The sequence below is a fragment of the Poecilia mexicana genome, unplaced genomic scaffold (assembly GCF_051168715.1).
Source record: "Poecilia mexicana isolate PSO_F unplaced genomic scaffold, ASM5116871v1 scaffold_9, whole genome shotgun sequence".
Classification (NCBI taxonomy): domain Eukaryota; kingdom Metazoa; phylum Chordata; class Actinopteri; order Cyprinodontiformes; family Poeciliidae; genus Poecilia; species Poecilia mexicana.
Genome location: NW_028263378.1, coordinates 19,268,753 through 19,284,513, shown reverse-complemented (window position 1 = coordinate 19,284,513; position 15,761 = coordinate 19,268,753). Strand labels below are relative to the sequence as shown.

At 38.7% G+C, this 15,761-nt stretch overlaps 1 protein-coding gene across 3 annotated transcripts in view; it reads left to right on the top strand.

Annotated features, from left to right (window-relative positions):
- LOC106925858 (uncharacterized) overlaps positions 1-15,761 on the top strand; it is a 36,206-nt gene that overhangs the window by 18,757 nt on the left and 1,688 nt on the right. For 2 of the 3 annotated variants that reach the window (XM_088008946.1, XM_015000400.2), the window contains exons 2-15: positions 545-600; positions 757-869; positions 1,986-2,060; positions 9,240-9,383; positions 9,575-9,652; positions 9,779-9,930; positions 10,601-10,655; positions 10,906-10,980; positions 11,582-11,690; positions 11,844-12,326; positions 13,184-13,738; positions 13,834-13,956; positions 14,050-14,183; positions 15,613-15,664. In XM_088008946.1, coding sequence (XP_087865072.1) covers positions 545-600; positions 757-869; positions 1,986-2,060; positions 9,240-9,383; positions 9,575-9,652; positions 9,779-9,930; positions 10,601-10,655; positions 10,906-10,980; positions 11,582-11,690; positions 11,844-12,326; positions 13,184-13,738; positions 13,834-13,956; positions 14,050-14,183; positions 15,613-15,664 — 2,204 coding nt within the window. The remainder of the gene's footprint in view (positions 1-544; positions 601-756; positions 870-1,985; positions 2,061-9,239; positions 9,384-9,574; positions 9,653-9,778; positions 9,931-10,600; positions 10,656-10,905; positions 10,981-11,581; positions 11,691-11,843; positions 12,327-13,183; positions 13,739-13,833; positions 13,957-14,049; positions 14,184-15,612; positions 15,665-15,761) is intronic. The other variant, XM_015000401.2, reaches the window with a different exon arrangement.

Here is a 15,761-nt window from a genome sequence, read left to right as displayed (position 1 = left end):
TTGATAGAAAGACTGATGCCATGCGGGTCAAATAGCTCAATTTAAGTCTCAGGAGAACAGAGCACTATCTTCTACATATTTGCTGTGTCATGTGTATTGGTTGTGGTGAACTTTGAATAGGACTTTCCAAGTCCACAGAATCTCTGTAGGTCCACCACGGTTATAACACGTCCCTAAGCGTGGGATTTTGTGTAATAACTTAACCCTGTTATATAGACTTCTCCACAACATTAACCATGATATCCATGATGATGTTTTTTTGCAAACCTCATGTTTTCCCTGAAATGCACAATTATGTACAGCTTTTTGTTGCTTTACACTTTGTGGATGTAATTTGACAATATGAAAAAAATGTTGTTGTTGTTTTGTTTTTTTGCGACTAACTTTTTGCTTGTGCATACTGCAATGAACAATGTTAAGCTTTAAAGTTTTAAGTCTCCTCACAAACACATAGGAAGAAGCTTTTGACTCTGGATAAATCTACTGTGGCTTTGTGTCATATTTCTTTGTAGCTAACCTTCATTTGTTCTCCTTATGCTCACAGGGCATTATTTACATATGAAGGGGTTACCAACAAGCTCAAACTGGCCGACTCAGGAGGTAGAGTGAACTGTTCATTTGTAAAGTAATTAAAAAAATAATCATTTTGTGTTGTAAAACATTTTAATGCACCACCCTGTTTCCCACAAGTGGTGTACTTTAAAAGTAAATGTGAATAATATTGCTTTTCCTTCTTTTAAACCTTTCCCTTTCCAGCGGGCGGTGTGGCAGAACTGGCAGAAAAGTTTCACATCTCTAAGCCTCAATATGGACTGTGTAAAGTGGGAGGAATGGATGGAGGAGCTCTTCGGATTGCTTTGATAAGCTGGGTGAGTTGCATCAGTTATCATAAAACATACACTAAGACGAGTGAAAGACTCACAAATGACTTGCCCAAGAATTAACTTAGACTAATTTCCTTTAGTTTAATGCATGAACTGTACACAAAAGAAAACCTACCAGGCTGCGATAAATTCTTGTAGAGAGAACATTTAGAGCTACATTGTGAAATTTACCTGCCACTCTCAAAATTACCCGTTAATATCAAAACTCTGAACTTGTCGATACCGATTTAAACTGATTCCTCTTTCACAATTGTCAAAGTATTTCTTTCTGGCCTTCCAGCTATGAGCTGTCATCAGCGATTCATTTGTTTAGCAAGCAAAGGTGACATCACATCAAGTGTGTGACAGAGCATGTGGAGTTTTGCATATTAAAACAAAGACAAAATGATCTAAAGCGTTCATTTTAAAGAATGTTTAGCATTCTCCGTTAGCGATTAGCTGAATTAATTTGGTTAGTATTTCTTACATTGTCATTAACCTCTGTGTGTTTGCTCCCTGTAAAATGTAGAGTGTACCAAAATGTAATTGTATGTACGTTTTTTTGGCATTTTGGTGATTATTTATCACATAAATTAATCAAAACACTTGACAGGAGAAAAAAACTCATATTCAACAGCTTAGGTCAGTGGATATGCAAAACCTGAGTAAGAAAGCCCAAAATGTGAACAGATTGGTACAAAGTGGGTGTATGAAATGTGAAAAGAGGAAATTGACTTTTGGGCCAGATCTGATTGTTTCACCTTTCCGCAACACATTAGTCTTTGCCCTTAATACATATTTATAAACCATTTCTTATTTCAACTTCTAGTGTTTTTTTTATATAGTTAGTTCATTTTCCTGGTACTTCTTACTATTTGCATTTAAATAGTGGTTGTAGGCATGTCCACATTTACGGTGCAAGACTAACCTTTCAAACACCAAATGAACAAAGCATAATGGTTGCTAATGTACTGTATAGCTAAACACATAATGTCTTTTGACATTGTCATGAACCCTCCTGTTCCCCAGCCTGTTTCCCTCGTCTTTTTTTTTTTTTTTTGTCTCCTAAGAGGCTTATGACATGAATGCAATTATGCGTATACATCCTGTGTTTGTTTCCAGGTCGGCCAAAATGTGGATGACTACAGGAAAAATGAGTGTGCCAGCCACATTCCTGCCATCAAACACTTCTTTAAGGTATTCAGTCTCAAGTTAAGATACTTAAAATTCAACACTGACATTCTAAACTTATTTTTGCCGTGATTTCACTTTGCAAAAACTTCCTACACCACAGACAAATATTCAAATTCTGCTTTCCCCTTGGGCTCCGCATTTCACTCTCAAAACACTATATTTATACTCAGTAGTTTACTTAGCATTGTTTTGAGAGCTTCCTGTTCTCAGTCCACTTCCTGCTCTGTTGGTGTCCTGGTGTTGTCTGTGTTCCTCCACAACCGGAAGGAGTCTGTTAAGTCTGGAGCAAAAAGCTCGTGTTTTTTTTTTTTTTTTTTGTGATGGAGCCTGAGCAAATTTATGATCCGACCTGATTCTAAAGGGATGAACTCTGCTCTTTGTTGTCTTTTGGTTTCAGTCTAAGAGATTTTTAACTGTTGCCTGGATTTTTCTGGTTTCCATATGAAGGCATCTCCCCATCAACAGCAGAGGCATCTGTGGAATGTTTGTTGTCGTTTTTTTTAAAGAACAAGGGAAATATCTGGGATTTTGTGATCCACAAAACTCTCCAAGCCCATAGTGAAAGAGCGCATGTGTGCAATTTTGAGCTGTACATTTTAATTTTGGATTTTCTTTTATTACTCTAAGAAAATTACTGCATAGTTAACCTGGAAAAGACTGAACAAGGTCAACCCTGCTTTTGTGAGCTGTGAGAAAAATTTGACCTCTGACCTCAGCAAATACTCACACTTGTAACAGCTGGATTTAGGTCACAACACCGAAACGTGTGCTCACAGCTTCAACTGCTTTAGCTGTTCTTATTGAACTCCATGTAAAGAGATTTTGTATATAAAATAAAAGAAAAATCTTATTTTTTTCAGTCGATATATAAACTTAAACTGATTAAATTTTTTAAATCAAACCTGAATCAGATTTACAGAAAATATGCTTACAGTCAACTTCATAGCCATGCATATGGGTTCCATTTGCAAAATTATCTTGACCTGCACACTGCAGATGAATATCTGAAGAATCCAGCTTTTTTTCTTCTTCTCTGATCTAATTTGGCATTTTTCACGCTGGGGAACGCTGAATCAGCTTTCCTGTTTTTCTCAAGTGAATTACTCATGAACAGAATGACATAATACACTGATGAAAAATCCTTTACACACAATGGAAGCATGTCTATAAACAGATGAGACTCCATCAGAATTGTTTCTGCTAACTTCCTGTAGTTGGTGTGTGATTGGAGCCTTCAGTTCTTTGTTTCTATCAGTCGATTGGAGCAAAACTGCACTGATATCATAGCAACACGTGAAAGTGAAATGAACACCTACTGATCTGATCCTAACCCTTACCTGATTTTCACTTAACTTAAAACAGTTTGTTGATTTACAAGAAGTGCAATTTTTCAGTTTTGATACATTTAATGAGCAATAAAAAGCAAGGTCTTTAATTGTTTGACAAATTCTAGATAAAGTTGATGTACACTAAACTGGTGTAACATTTTGCCAACTGACACTTAAAACTTCTAAAAATTAAGTTATAAAGAGATTTATCATTTTACCTGTTAGTGGGCGGAATATATTAAATATCAAGACTACATTTTGTACTCAAAGTGTTAGAACCATAAAAACTCATCAAGAATAGTGATTTTAAAGAGTTAAAAAAAAATCAGCTTTCTGGTCTGTGGTGGCCAGCATCCATCAAATGGGGTACGAGGAGAAAATGGTGTTAAACCTGCAGCACCCAATGCACTTAAACAAAAGCCGCACCATGTGGTGCAATGCAAACGTCAAGTTGCTGTGGCTCTTACCTGCAGACCAGTCAGGGACCCTATGCTGACTTATTTTTGCTGTTGAAGGTTCCAAAACAAGGTCAGCCTGGTCAAATAAATCACGTTTTCCTTTAGAACACAGTGACGGCTGAGTGCCTGTGTGTTGCTTAACTGGGAACACGTAGCATGTGTCCAGTACAAAGAAGGCAAACCGTTAGAGGCAGTGCGAGGTTTTGAGGGAAAGTTCAAGTAGATGGTAGTTTAACACACACCACAGTACCTGAGCACTGTTGCGGACAATGTACACAGTTTTAGGTGAAGTTTATTTCCTGATGGCTGTGGCTTCTTCCTGCAGCATAATACCACAAGGCAATGAAGCAAAAGTGTTTTAGGAATGCTCTGAATTCAAATCTATCTGCATATCTTGTATATTCTGTGTAAACAATGCCCCACCTCGCAGCTTACACTAATTACATAAAATGCTGCTTTGGTGCCAGCATCCCTTCATGGGTCTAATGGAGTCCATGCCCCAATGTGCCAACACAGTGGGCAGGTGGTCATAATGTTACCCCTGATCAGCATTCAATGAAATGTAACTAAGTGAAAGAAGAGGAGGCTAGAGTCAGTGAGTGGTTTGAAATACTTAAAGAGCAGCGGCGTGGAATAATGACTCTTTAGTTTGGATTTCAGACTCTGTAAGTCTGCAGACATTTAACACAAATATAATACACACTAAAAGAGCCATGCTGCCTCTTTAATGGATCAACACCACTGATTGTAAACATAGTAAATGCTACATACATGAACATGCATTAAACATTTATGGAGTGCATACGTGTCATGGAGATTTTCACAGATCTAACAAGAAAGAGATTATGTGAATACTGCACACAGCTTCTACATATTGTCTCTTTAAACTGATCTGCTGCAAGGCTAAACTCTCTTCTGGCTTTGCAGTGACATGCAAACTAAACCTAGCACAAAAGTTTCATAACACACACACACACGCACGCACGCACGCACACACGCACACACGCACACGCACATGCACACACACACACACACACACACTGATTAATGGTATAATTGAAAGCTCAGCTAATATTTCTCAGAATCTTGTCTGTCACTGTGGGAGATTTTCCTATATTTTCTTTGTGATTAATATTTTCCTCCATTCTCATTCCTCTTTTTCTCTTTACTTAGGTTTTTCGGCTATCTGTGCTGCATGTCTCGGCTGGCAGTGAATAGGTTCTGTCGAGGCGAGTCTGCAGCTGCTGATTTGGTTCTGTTACAGATTGAAGTCTACAGTTGCATTGGCTTATGAAAGCTAAAGCTGAATAGCGGGCAAGGATTCACATTGTCATGGATATTAGCTAAGAAAACTTGGATCAGTAAGGTTTTGCGTTTGAGTCCGTATGAAATATATGAAGATGAGTCTGTAAGAAAACAGGGATGGAAAGTTGGATTTGAAGAAAAGACTGTCTAGATGCTGTAAACAAAATATGAAGAAAGATGTTCATGTCAAATCAGTGAACCCTGAAACGCTGCAGCTTTTTTTTTTTTTATCTGTTATATAATGCAGAGTTCAAACCATTTTGGTTTCAATTCTTCTTATTTTTGTATGTAGTTCATCTTTAGATTCAGTGCGTAAATTCATCATAGATGTTAATTTCTGTTATTGTCTTTGAAATGGCAATGACAGACTCTGAAGGAGAACAGCGCAAATGAAAATATATTCATTAAGTTTGTCACTGGCTCTTAACGTTTTGTTTATTGCTTTAGTTTTGTAAACCTCGTATAGAACATAGTTTTTATTTATTGGGATTTTTACACGAGGTAGCAAATACACAAATGAATAGATCCACAGTGTGGTGTGTGTTTATATTCAGTCTCATTTACTCTGATATGTGGAAATAAATTTCACCTGTGTCAAATAATCTCAGTACAGCTCATCTGTAAAGAACTTTAGTCAACAATTGGAATCATCCACCTACTGACAGCTCTCTGGCAAGGAGAGCATTCATCAGCAAAGCAGCGTTAAAGATCCATGTCTTAAGTAGGGCAATCTGTTGAGAGAAAAACTATTACTTGTGCAACACACTGCATAATTTAGAGAGGGTAACAAGAAGAAAGCCAAAACATATTTGAGAAAAAAGTTGACTTTTACGTCTTACATGTAAAATGCCGTTTTGAGGAAGACCAACACTTTTTTCCTCTGTGCAACATGGTGCTGGGAGCATCATGTTATTTGGATGCTTTTTCTTAATAGGAACACAGAATTAGTCAGGATTGATGAATATGATGGAGATGGACAAAATAAAGAGCAGTCTAGGAAGAAAACCTAGGTTCACCATAGCAGGTTAACAACCCAAAACATACAGAGCAAAAAAATGTAATCTTTAATAAAAGAACATTCATGTATAAGAATGTCCAATTGTAACTGAAACTGTGGTTTTAAAACTCGAAGACATGAAAATTGACGTCATGAAAGCTTTCTTCCAACCTGACCTGATCTTGAGGTGTTTTGCTAACAAACATTTCAGTATCAAGATGTACAATGCCTGGAGAAACCAGCCCAAATAGAACTACAGCTGTAACTGCAGGGTAAAGCTGTTCTGTAAAGTTTACCCTGGTGAAACTTTGGTGAAAGTGGATTCATATGCTGATGACACTCTTCTGATTCTAAAGGGTAAATGGGCTGCATGGTACTTTATTAACTCTAAAGGACCCCACTGCGCTTCGCTCTACATTCAGTCATCCGCTTGCAGATGGTGATGACCTACTTTGTAGCCACAGCTGACCTGGGACAGTCTGACAGAAACAAGACTGCGGTGCAGCTGTGGCACCAGGCCTTCTGACCAGCAAGGCTGGTCAGGTGTCTTGCCCAAACACACGACGACTGAGACAAGACCGAGGATTTGAACTCCTACCGCCGTCACCACCAGTGACTCTTGTTCCAAATGAAAACGGTGAAAGCGTTGCATCAAGTTTTCTTCCAAATCAGATGTTATGCACAACTTCGTGTCTGTCACCTTGAATTCCAGTAAAATATACAGAAGTGTGTGGTTGTAACATCGCAATGTCTGAAAAAAAGAACAAAAAAAGTCTATGGGTGTGAACACTTTCGTAAGACACTGTAGATAATGCTGTGGATGTGCCATAAAATCAACTTTTGGAAGTCTATCAGTGACATTTCATAAGTCATCCATCTGCCATCTGAGACAAACTTTGACTGGGAAAAAAAATTGAATTTTCGCACGTATGCTTACTTATGCTGCTTCTTCCACTGAGCTGAGTCGGGAAAATGCCGTGGAACAGTTTGGTTCCAGAGCAGAAAGACAGTTTGTGCGAAACTGAGTCCAATTATAGCAAAAATCTTGTCATATCACCTTGGACTCATTCCCCCTCCTCCCCCAGACAGGTTCCAGTCGCATACCAACAGTGACTTTTCATTGTCACAGGTCATCAGTGCCACAGACCCTTAAAGATTATTTCACATCCATCATACAGCGTCACCCCATTTCAGAATTATGCAGTGAAACTAACCATTGACCGACACACTCCTTTCTCCACCCTGAATCAATACTGAAGTATTTACTTTAGATGGTGATATCAAGATCTGTGCTTAGACCTTAAAAAATAAAATAATGCAAAAAATCCTAAGGATTTCTCATTTCCATAGGAAAGACACTTCACCTACCTTACCTGCTGCTTGTGGTCAGAGGCCACTGCTGCATGGCAGCTTTTTTTCTTTTACAATGAAACCACCATCTGCATTTAAATGTGTTTGTGACTGAAAGTTGTAGAAAGAATTTCTTTACTTGTTAAACAAGTAGACCATGATTCAAACACTCACACTGAATTGGTTTAGGAATGGAGAAATCAGGGTGAGGCTACACTTCTGGAGTACCCTCAGCTCTGTTGAAAATATTTGGACTAAGATGAGTCGGTGCCAGAATTACGTCAAGATATTCTTGATGGTTTCAACAAATGTTTGGCCACTGAACCATGTTTGCTAAAAGACAATTTGTGATGGGTGTTTGTTTATTTTTAACCATATACTGTATGTCTAATTATGACTTTCTTTGGAATAAAAAATTCCTCAAAATGTGCAAGATAACTGGATTTTTTTTTTTTGTTGCATCCTCATTCCATCTTGAAAAAGGAACAAGTTAAATCCATCGGTACGAGACTCTTGTTGACAAGTATGAGGTCATCATCTCATTATCTTCTCGTGTCAAAGGTTGTATCGATATAGTTAAGTGACAAATATGAAAACATCTTTCTTTTGTCTGAGTAATATGATAACATTTAACAGTTCTTTTACGTCCTGCTCTTACTGAATTACTGTAAAAAAAAAACATTTTTCTTCCCTGGCTCATATCAAAATTGATCCCTGCACATCTGCTTCGGGAGCCATTACTACATAAGTTTTTTTTGACCGTCCTTTTCTGACTGTCAGCTCTGTGGACTCCTTGTCTGGTTCATGAGCCAAGTATGTGCAGTTGGCATTGACAGCAAGATTGATATGGATTGCACACTATAGTGATGCTTATTATAAGGCACACTGAAAGTTCTGTTCAGTGTCAGTGTTGTCACTCAGATATAAAGCTGTGCTTTCCTGTAGGAGGTTGACAGACACGGCCTTTGGGAACAAGCCTGGAATTATTCTCTCAGGGAAATTATTCTAAGGTCCTTGGCTGCGCTCAGATGCCTGCATCCAAACAAAAGCGTGGTGATAAAACATCTAAAGGCTCTCAGTTTCAGAATGTCAAGAGATTTTTTTTTTTTTTTTTTTGATTTATAGTTTTTCTCTAAATATCCCCAGAGACTGAAGCGTTTCTTTGGGAGAGACTATTAGACACTTTACCTAATAATGGTGTTTGCTTAGTGTTTCAGGGTGGGAAAAAAAACAAACAAAAAAAAAACAACAACTTTAGGGAGATTTATTTTTTAAGGTGATAAGCTTCGAAAAAAAAAAAAAAACTCAAAATACATTTCAAAAAGCTAAAACTGGCAGAAAAAACTGTATCAATCCTGTCTGCTTTTAGGTAATACTACCTTCACAATTTTCTGGATATCTTCTGGCCCCTACACTTCTCATTTCCCTTCTCCCTCTTTTGGCAATCCATAAACCAAGCATCACATTCTTGTTCTCATGCTTTGGCCTTTGCTGTTGTTTTTTTCCCCCCCTCTCTCTCGTTGTCTGTACAGCTGAAGGAGTTGCACAACTGTTTGGCTTCAAATTTTCATAACTCAAAGTTATAACTAATATGAGAGTGAGAGAAAACCACAAGAAGTACTGTGTGTGTTAACAGCATTGTGTCTATGAACAGAGCCACTGCATATGAGAATGGATTAAATTCATATCTGTCTTACGCCTGTCGTTTTTTTTGTTTTTTCATTCCTTGTCCTCTGTGTTTCAGGAAGCACATGCTTTCATTAGTGCAGAAAAGCCAGAGGATGTGACAGAGGACAGGGTAAGAGCTGAGCTGAGTAAGACTCAAACTCAGGCTCCCACACAGTGGGTGAGGAGGAGCTCCAGGTCTGCGGACAAGGAGGAACTTGTTGTGAGTGTCTTGCACTACTCTGTTTGTCCATCAGATGGAGACAGAGCATTTCATTTATCCATAAAACGTCTTTTAAGACAGAAAGTCCGTTTCTACAAAAACACTTTTTACTCCCAGCTTGCCCGTCAAATGAAACCGTACCTTTTTGGTGTCACTCTCATTAATACTGTTCCATTTATATTTCTCTTTAGGGTACAAACTACAGAAAAACTAATGCCGCGATGGAGATGAGACTAATTAACAGAGACTCCTTCTGGGCACGTGCTGAAGTACGTCAAATGCATGCAAAGATGGACTTTTGATTAACATAATTTCAACAAATGCAAGACAAAGAATAAAAAAAACTGAATGCATGAACTAAAATACGTTATTTTGATGCCCTTCGTGTGTTTCAGCGTGAAGAGGAAGCGCGCAAAGATGAGGAAAAGAGAAGGGCGACGGAGGAGAGACGGCGGCTTGAAAGAGAGAGAATTCTGAAGGAGCGAAGGGATGCAGAGGAGAGAGACAGAAAAATGAACGAAAAACTTCAGATGATTGAGGAGCAGAGGTCTGAACACTGCATTGAACGTTATGCCAGTTCACCTCTGACTAATTTTTAATTAACTTCACAGATTAAAACTTATGTATAAAATATATTTGCATGAACATGTTTTCGATCATTCACTTTCTTTAGGCATTAAAGTTTTTAAAGATAAGGTTGTTTACATCTGATCAGATGTAATTCTGTCTCTTGTTAATTACTTGCAGATCCACACCTTAACTCACTTCCTGCCTTCAGCATTCTCCCACACAATTACAACAGAAAACATGCATAGAAACAGCTGGACATAATCTGAAGGTTTTGCGAATTAAGACACAAACCTTCAGTTTATATTGTGAAGTTTGAAGCACATAGACATGCAGCTAGGTGTGCATATTGTACAGCTGTCACCATCTCCTTGCCCTCGAGGGTAAATGTTAGAAATGTTATTTTTTTTTCTTTATTAGATAAATTCTCCACATACATATATATATATAAAGTATATATATAAGTATATATAAAGTAGTAATGCCAAGTAATGCCAAGTTCAAAGTTCTTCCAAAAGTTCACCTCACTCATTGGCATCCTCATTTAAACATAATTTATTCTTATCAAAAGAAACAAAGTATAGTATAATCTGTTTAATTGCTAAAAGACTTTAAACTCTCACCTGTTTCATTGAAATTATTTTTTACAGACAAAAACAAAGAGCAGAAGAAGAAGAGCTACGCAAGAAGGAGAAGTTAAGATGGGTGAGGATAAAAACAAAACACAAACTTTTGCTGAGCCTTTTCTCACATCACACGGTATTTCAGCGTTATGATTTGACGCTATGACTGCAGAGAAATTGTGTGAAAGTTAAAATGGGGGCATACAATGTTGATAGAGGTTCTACTAAATCAAAAAGAAACAAAAAGCATTACTTGAAGCATGCTTTCTGTAAATCACAGCTTAAGTGTTTGCAGATAAAACACCCAGATACATGTATTGTTTTTCTACCAGGAGCTGCAGCAAAGAGAGCATGAAGAGGATATGAGGGCTCGTCTTAGACGAAGTGAATCCATAGAGAAAGCAGCTGTAAGTTGTTCCTGCCAAATGACTGTTAAAATGACCCTTTTGTGACTGAGTGATGAAAAATCATGTTTATTCTTAGAAGATTTGGACTTTTTGCAGAACTGAAATTAGTCAGTTATTTCTATAAATAGTTGAAACAAGAGGTTTACATACACTAAATAATAATAAAAAAAGCACCTTTTTTTCTTCACTGTCTGAAGTTAAATTAGATCAAACTTCTCGTGTTTTGGGGAAGTTAGAATTACAAAATTATTTCTATTTGCTAAATACTAGAAATATATATCAAGAACAATATCTAGAGATATTTCCGTAACTTCCTTTGCTTAGGATCACGGATAATTGTCTTTTATACTGTATGTAAACCTATGATTTTGAAGACATTTGCAAATAAATCACATACATATTTTTCTCTCAATATTGAAGAAAGAAAGCATTTTGGTAGTAATGATGTCCTAAAACAAGAGGAGTTTGATCTGAGTTAATGTCAGGCAGGGAGAAAAATATTAATTAGTATGTGTCTTGTGTTTGTAAACTTCTGGTTGTAGCTGTACTTATTTCTGCACATTCAATTTTTTTTTACTGCTGTATATTTGATGACCTGTAGGAGGCAGCAGCATTGGTGTCCCAGCGCTCCATGAACCCCAGAGAGTTTTTCAGACAACTGTCATCATCTTCATCACAGAGCCCCACCAGTCCTGGATCTTCCCGCAGTGGTAGGATTTGTTTTTTTTTCTCTTCAAAATGCAGAATTGCTTTCTAAAACACATCAATCTGTTTTACGCAGGATTATATATATATATATATATATTTTTGCATGTCCAACCTGTGTTATTTTTAGAGCTGATAACTGCTTTGTTCCTCTGCAGGAAAACCATTTAGACGATACCAGCGCAGTCTGACAGATACAGCTTTCATCTTCTCAAAAGCAGAAGAAAGCGCAGCGTCTTCTCCGTACACTTCTCCGTTGGTCTCCCCCTTTTCGAGAGCTCCTCACTCTCCCGTTTTCCGGGCCGTGTCTCCCCCGAGGAGCCCAGAGTTTTACCCCGTCGCCTCCCCGGAGAAGCCCAGAGCCCCCATGTCTCCGCCCACCTCACCCATCCGGCCTGCCCCCCCAGTTTCAGCTCTGCCCAGTATTCCACAGAGTACCAACCGGTTTCAGGCCGCGGCCGAGCCCGAGGCTTCAGAACCGACAGAACCGTCTGCTCCTCCTGCCTCACCGAGTCTCTTAGATTCTTTGCCTCCGACTGTGATAGATGAAAACATCGCTCAGCTGCTTTCAGAGGCAGAGCAGCAACCTTTGAACTTTGAGCCTTCGCAGTTTTTAACAAACCGTCCCGATCCGAACACAGGTAAGGCTGAATGGCAAGCCAAGAATATATTGAACAAATTTATGGAAATATTATATATTTATCAACTTTCAGATGCTTCAGAGCTTTTAAGTATTTTAGACATGAGTGTAAGTAAAAACTATGCACTTTTCCCCATATTGCCTCATCATGAGCGCCAATTTTGACCAGCTTCTCCATCCATGCTGAAGGAAAACCTTCCCACAGCAATGTTTTGCTACTGTCATGATTCACAGTGGGAATGGTGTTTTCAGGACAGATGTGTTTATGACAAACTTTATTTGGGGTAATTGTGACTTTCTTTCAACATTTGCTTTCTTCTTCTCCTTCTACCTTCTAATTAAAATTGTCCTGGCTCAGTCTGTCTGCCATTCTGGTAGGTTTGTACTTCTACCACACTCTTTCCATTTTTCCTAACTCTGCTTTAAATGTCTTCACCTTATTCCGATCCGGTCTGGTATTTTTCTGGTCTTCATGATGCTCTTTATTTATTAATCCTCTCTAACAACGATCAAAAGCCTTCACAGTACATCTGAATTTATGCTGAAATTAAAGTGCACACAGGTGGACTCTATTTAAAAATTAGGTGACTTTTAAAGGCGGTTGGCCGGAGTGCATGGAGTGGGCATCGGATTTAAAGGGGCTGAATTCAGTTTTCAAGCCATGCATTAATTTCCTCTTATATAAATTATTCATGGCTTAGTGTTACTTTCTTACCTAAAACAGTGATAAAATACATTTAAGTTTGCGGTCGCAATGAAATGTGTAAAATATATGTTTGCAAGGCACTGCAATGCCATCAACAAATACTTGTGATTTTTGTATTTGAATTTTAATTGTATAATTGTTCCAATTGGCAGAATTCAACACACCAGGCCTCGGCAACACCAAGCTGGTCTCAGACACTGGCTTCAAAGTGCAAGCTGTGCTGGTGGAAGCAGATGAGGAAGAGGAACTCCAGGAGGAGCAGGAGGGAGATGAAGCTGAAACACAACCAGAGGTGGATTCTGTCACCGCTGAACCAGACCGGATTGAGACAAAGGAGGTAGATAAAGAAGAGACGCAAGACGTGAAGGGAGACGAGAAGGAGGAGCAAAACGAGTTGGACAAGGAGGAGGAGCACGAAGAAGAGGGTAAAGGTAGAGGACCTGAGGAAGAGGAGAAGGAAGAGAAGTATGAGGAGGAGGATATGGAAGAGCAGCATGAGGAGGATAACGAGAAGGAGCTGGAGGAGGACGAGGAGGTGGCATCAAAACAGGAAACTGACCCTTCATCACCGGCAGAACTAGCAGAGATGCCACAGGTTGAAGAGGAGGCAGAGGAAGCCGAAGAAGAGAGCAATTATTCAGGATACAGCCAGACTCTTGCTGAGCCTGCTGAGTTTTCTGAGGAAGAGGAGGAGTCAGTATGCACAGGTAGTTCTTGTCACTCCTACTGACTTGCATTGTCACAGATCATAAATGTGCTGAAACCTTCAAAAATAATTGAAATCAACTCCAATTCTATTCAGATTTTTCCTATGTCGCTATCAAAGATCCTGATCCAGCTCGTCAAGATATCAAGCACGAGACTCTACTTCCATCAACCAATGGGATGACAAATGGTGGCGGCACAGAGGAACAAAATGGCACAGGTTTAAAACTATATTTTTTTTTCAATGACCACATATTTTCACAGTTTCAGCTCAGATTGAATTGTTCTAAATTAGTTTCCTCTGTATTTTCAGTGAGGTCCTTGAGTCCAACAGACACAGATGGCAGCACCTCTGAGTCTCCTGTCTGCTACAGAGTTCACACAACCACAGAAGATGGAGACATCACTGAGGATAGAGAGCAGCAGATCTCTGAAAATGGACAAGAGGTGTTTTTGTTTTTCCCCAGACCTAAATATAATGTTTTAAGGCGTACAGCAACGTTTACACATTTTCTTCAGAGATTTATTCTTCCAAACCAATTGAGAGTAAAATAAAGATGGATTTCCATGATGTATTTCTTAATGGTGGCACAACAATGTGGCATAAAATCATTAAGAACAGTAGAAGCTTGACATGAAGTGAGGGAAATGGTTATTTGATACCCTGCTGAATTTAGACTTAACAGCTCATTTAATCATTTAATCTGTCCATAATAATTGTGGCAGGTTTATTTTAACAGACAGAGATGTGACATCTGAAAAACTGCTGAAAAATCTTTAAATAAATGTGAGAAAGTCATGAGGATTTTGTAGTATGCATATACGAATAAGTACAGTACTTGATCTGCAAGCAAGAAAAAAAAAAACTTGGTACTGAAACCTTTGCCAGGAGGCACAGGGGTCGGACATTTTTTTGTAGTCGATCAGATGCTTAACAGACATCTTCAGAGAAAATTTGGTTTCAACCAAATTGATAGATATCCCCAACTGTTGTTCGACAACTCAAAGTTTCTGTTACCTCCACAGATTTTCTGTAATGTTAAGGTCAATTGGAGACTGGACTGGGCACTCTAGGACCTTAATGTGTTTCTTGTTAAGCCATTTTCTTGTTGCTTTGGCCACAAGCAATAAGAGATGGGTCTTCAAGCACTGTTATGCTTGAAGACCCATCCACTCTGGAGTTTGGCAGTAGGGGAGGTGATCTTGGGGTCATATTGAACATGTGTTCACCTCCAAACACACAAGTCATGTTCATGTCAGGGATCTCGTTTTTGGCCTCATCGGACCACGTCATAGGCTCCCAAACCTTCAATCAAACATCAGATTGATCAATGACAAGTGGCGTTATATCTTGTACTTTGTTTTGCGAAACATCCCAACAGCCATTTCCTCTTGTCCAAAGTGGTCAAGAGGCATGAAAGGATGACAATGATTTGAAGTCATTTGTCTTTCAGAAAAAGCAGTTGAGTACTTTCTTAAAGTGACAGGGCATCTTTGTTCGCCTCATGGGCACATTACCGGTCTGTACACGTCAGAATTCCTGTTGGTTGGTAGACACCCAAATATTCATTTCACTCCAACAAAGGTAAATCAATTACAGAAACATTCTCACAAATTCAGCTTGGTATCATATATTTATTTTCCTCACCAATGCTCAGGACTGTCCTAATGATGAATGATGTATATCATGATTTGACTCCAGAAATTTCAACAGAAAAAAAGTTACTTGAACATTTTACTGGAACATCTGTCAGTGTTCCTGGAAGTGATGTAATTTTTCTCAAACTTATCATGCTAGTTGAACAAGAAATTCAGCATTTCATGATTATAGCCTGTTCTCTTTTTTCCCCCCATTGAATTTTCCTTTCCACCGCAGGATTTAGCCGACCGACATATGTGCGTCCGAGCTCTGTATGACTACCAGGCAGGTAAGCTGCCATTTGGAGGATAATTACCACACATGTTCGCATAAAGTGCCTCCGTTTTGCAGTAATTACACTGTGATTATCTGGTCCTCACCATGTT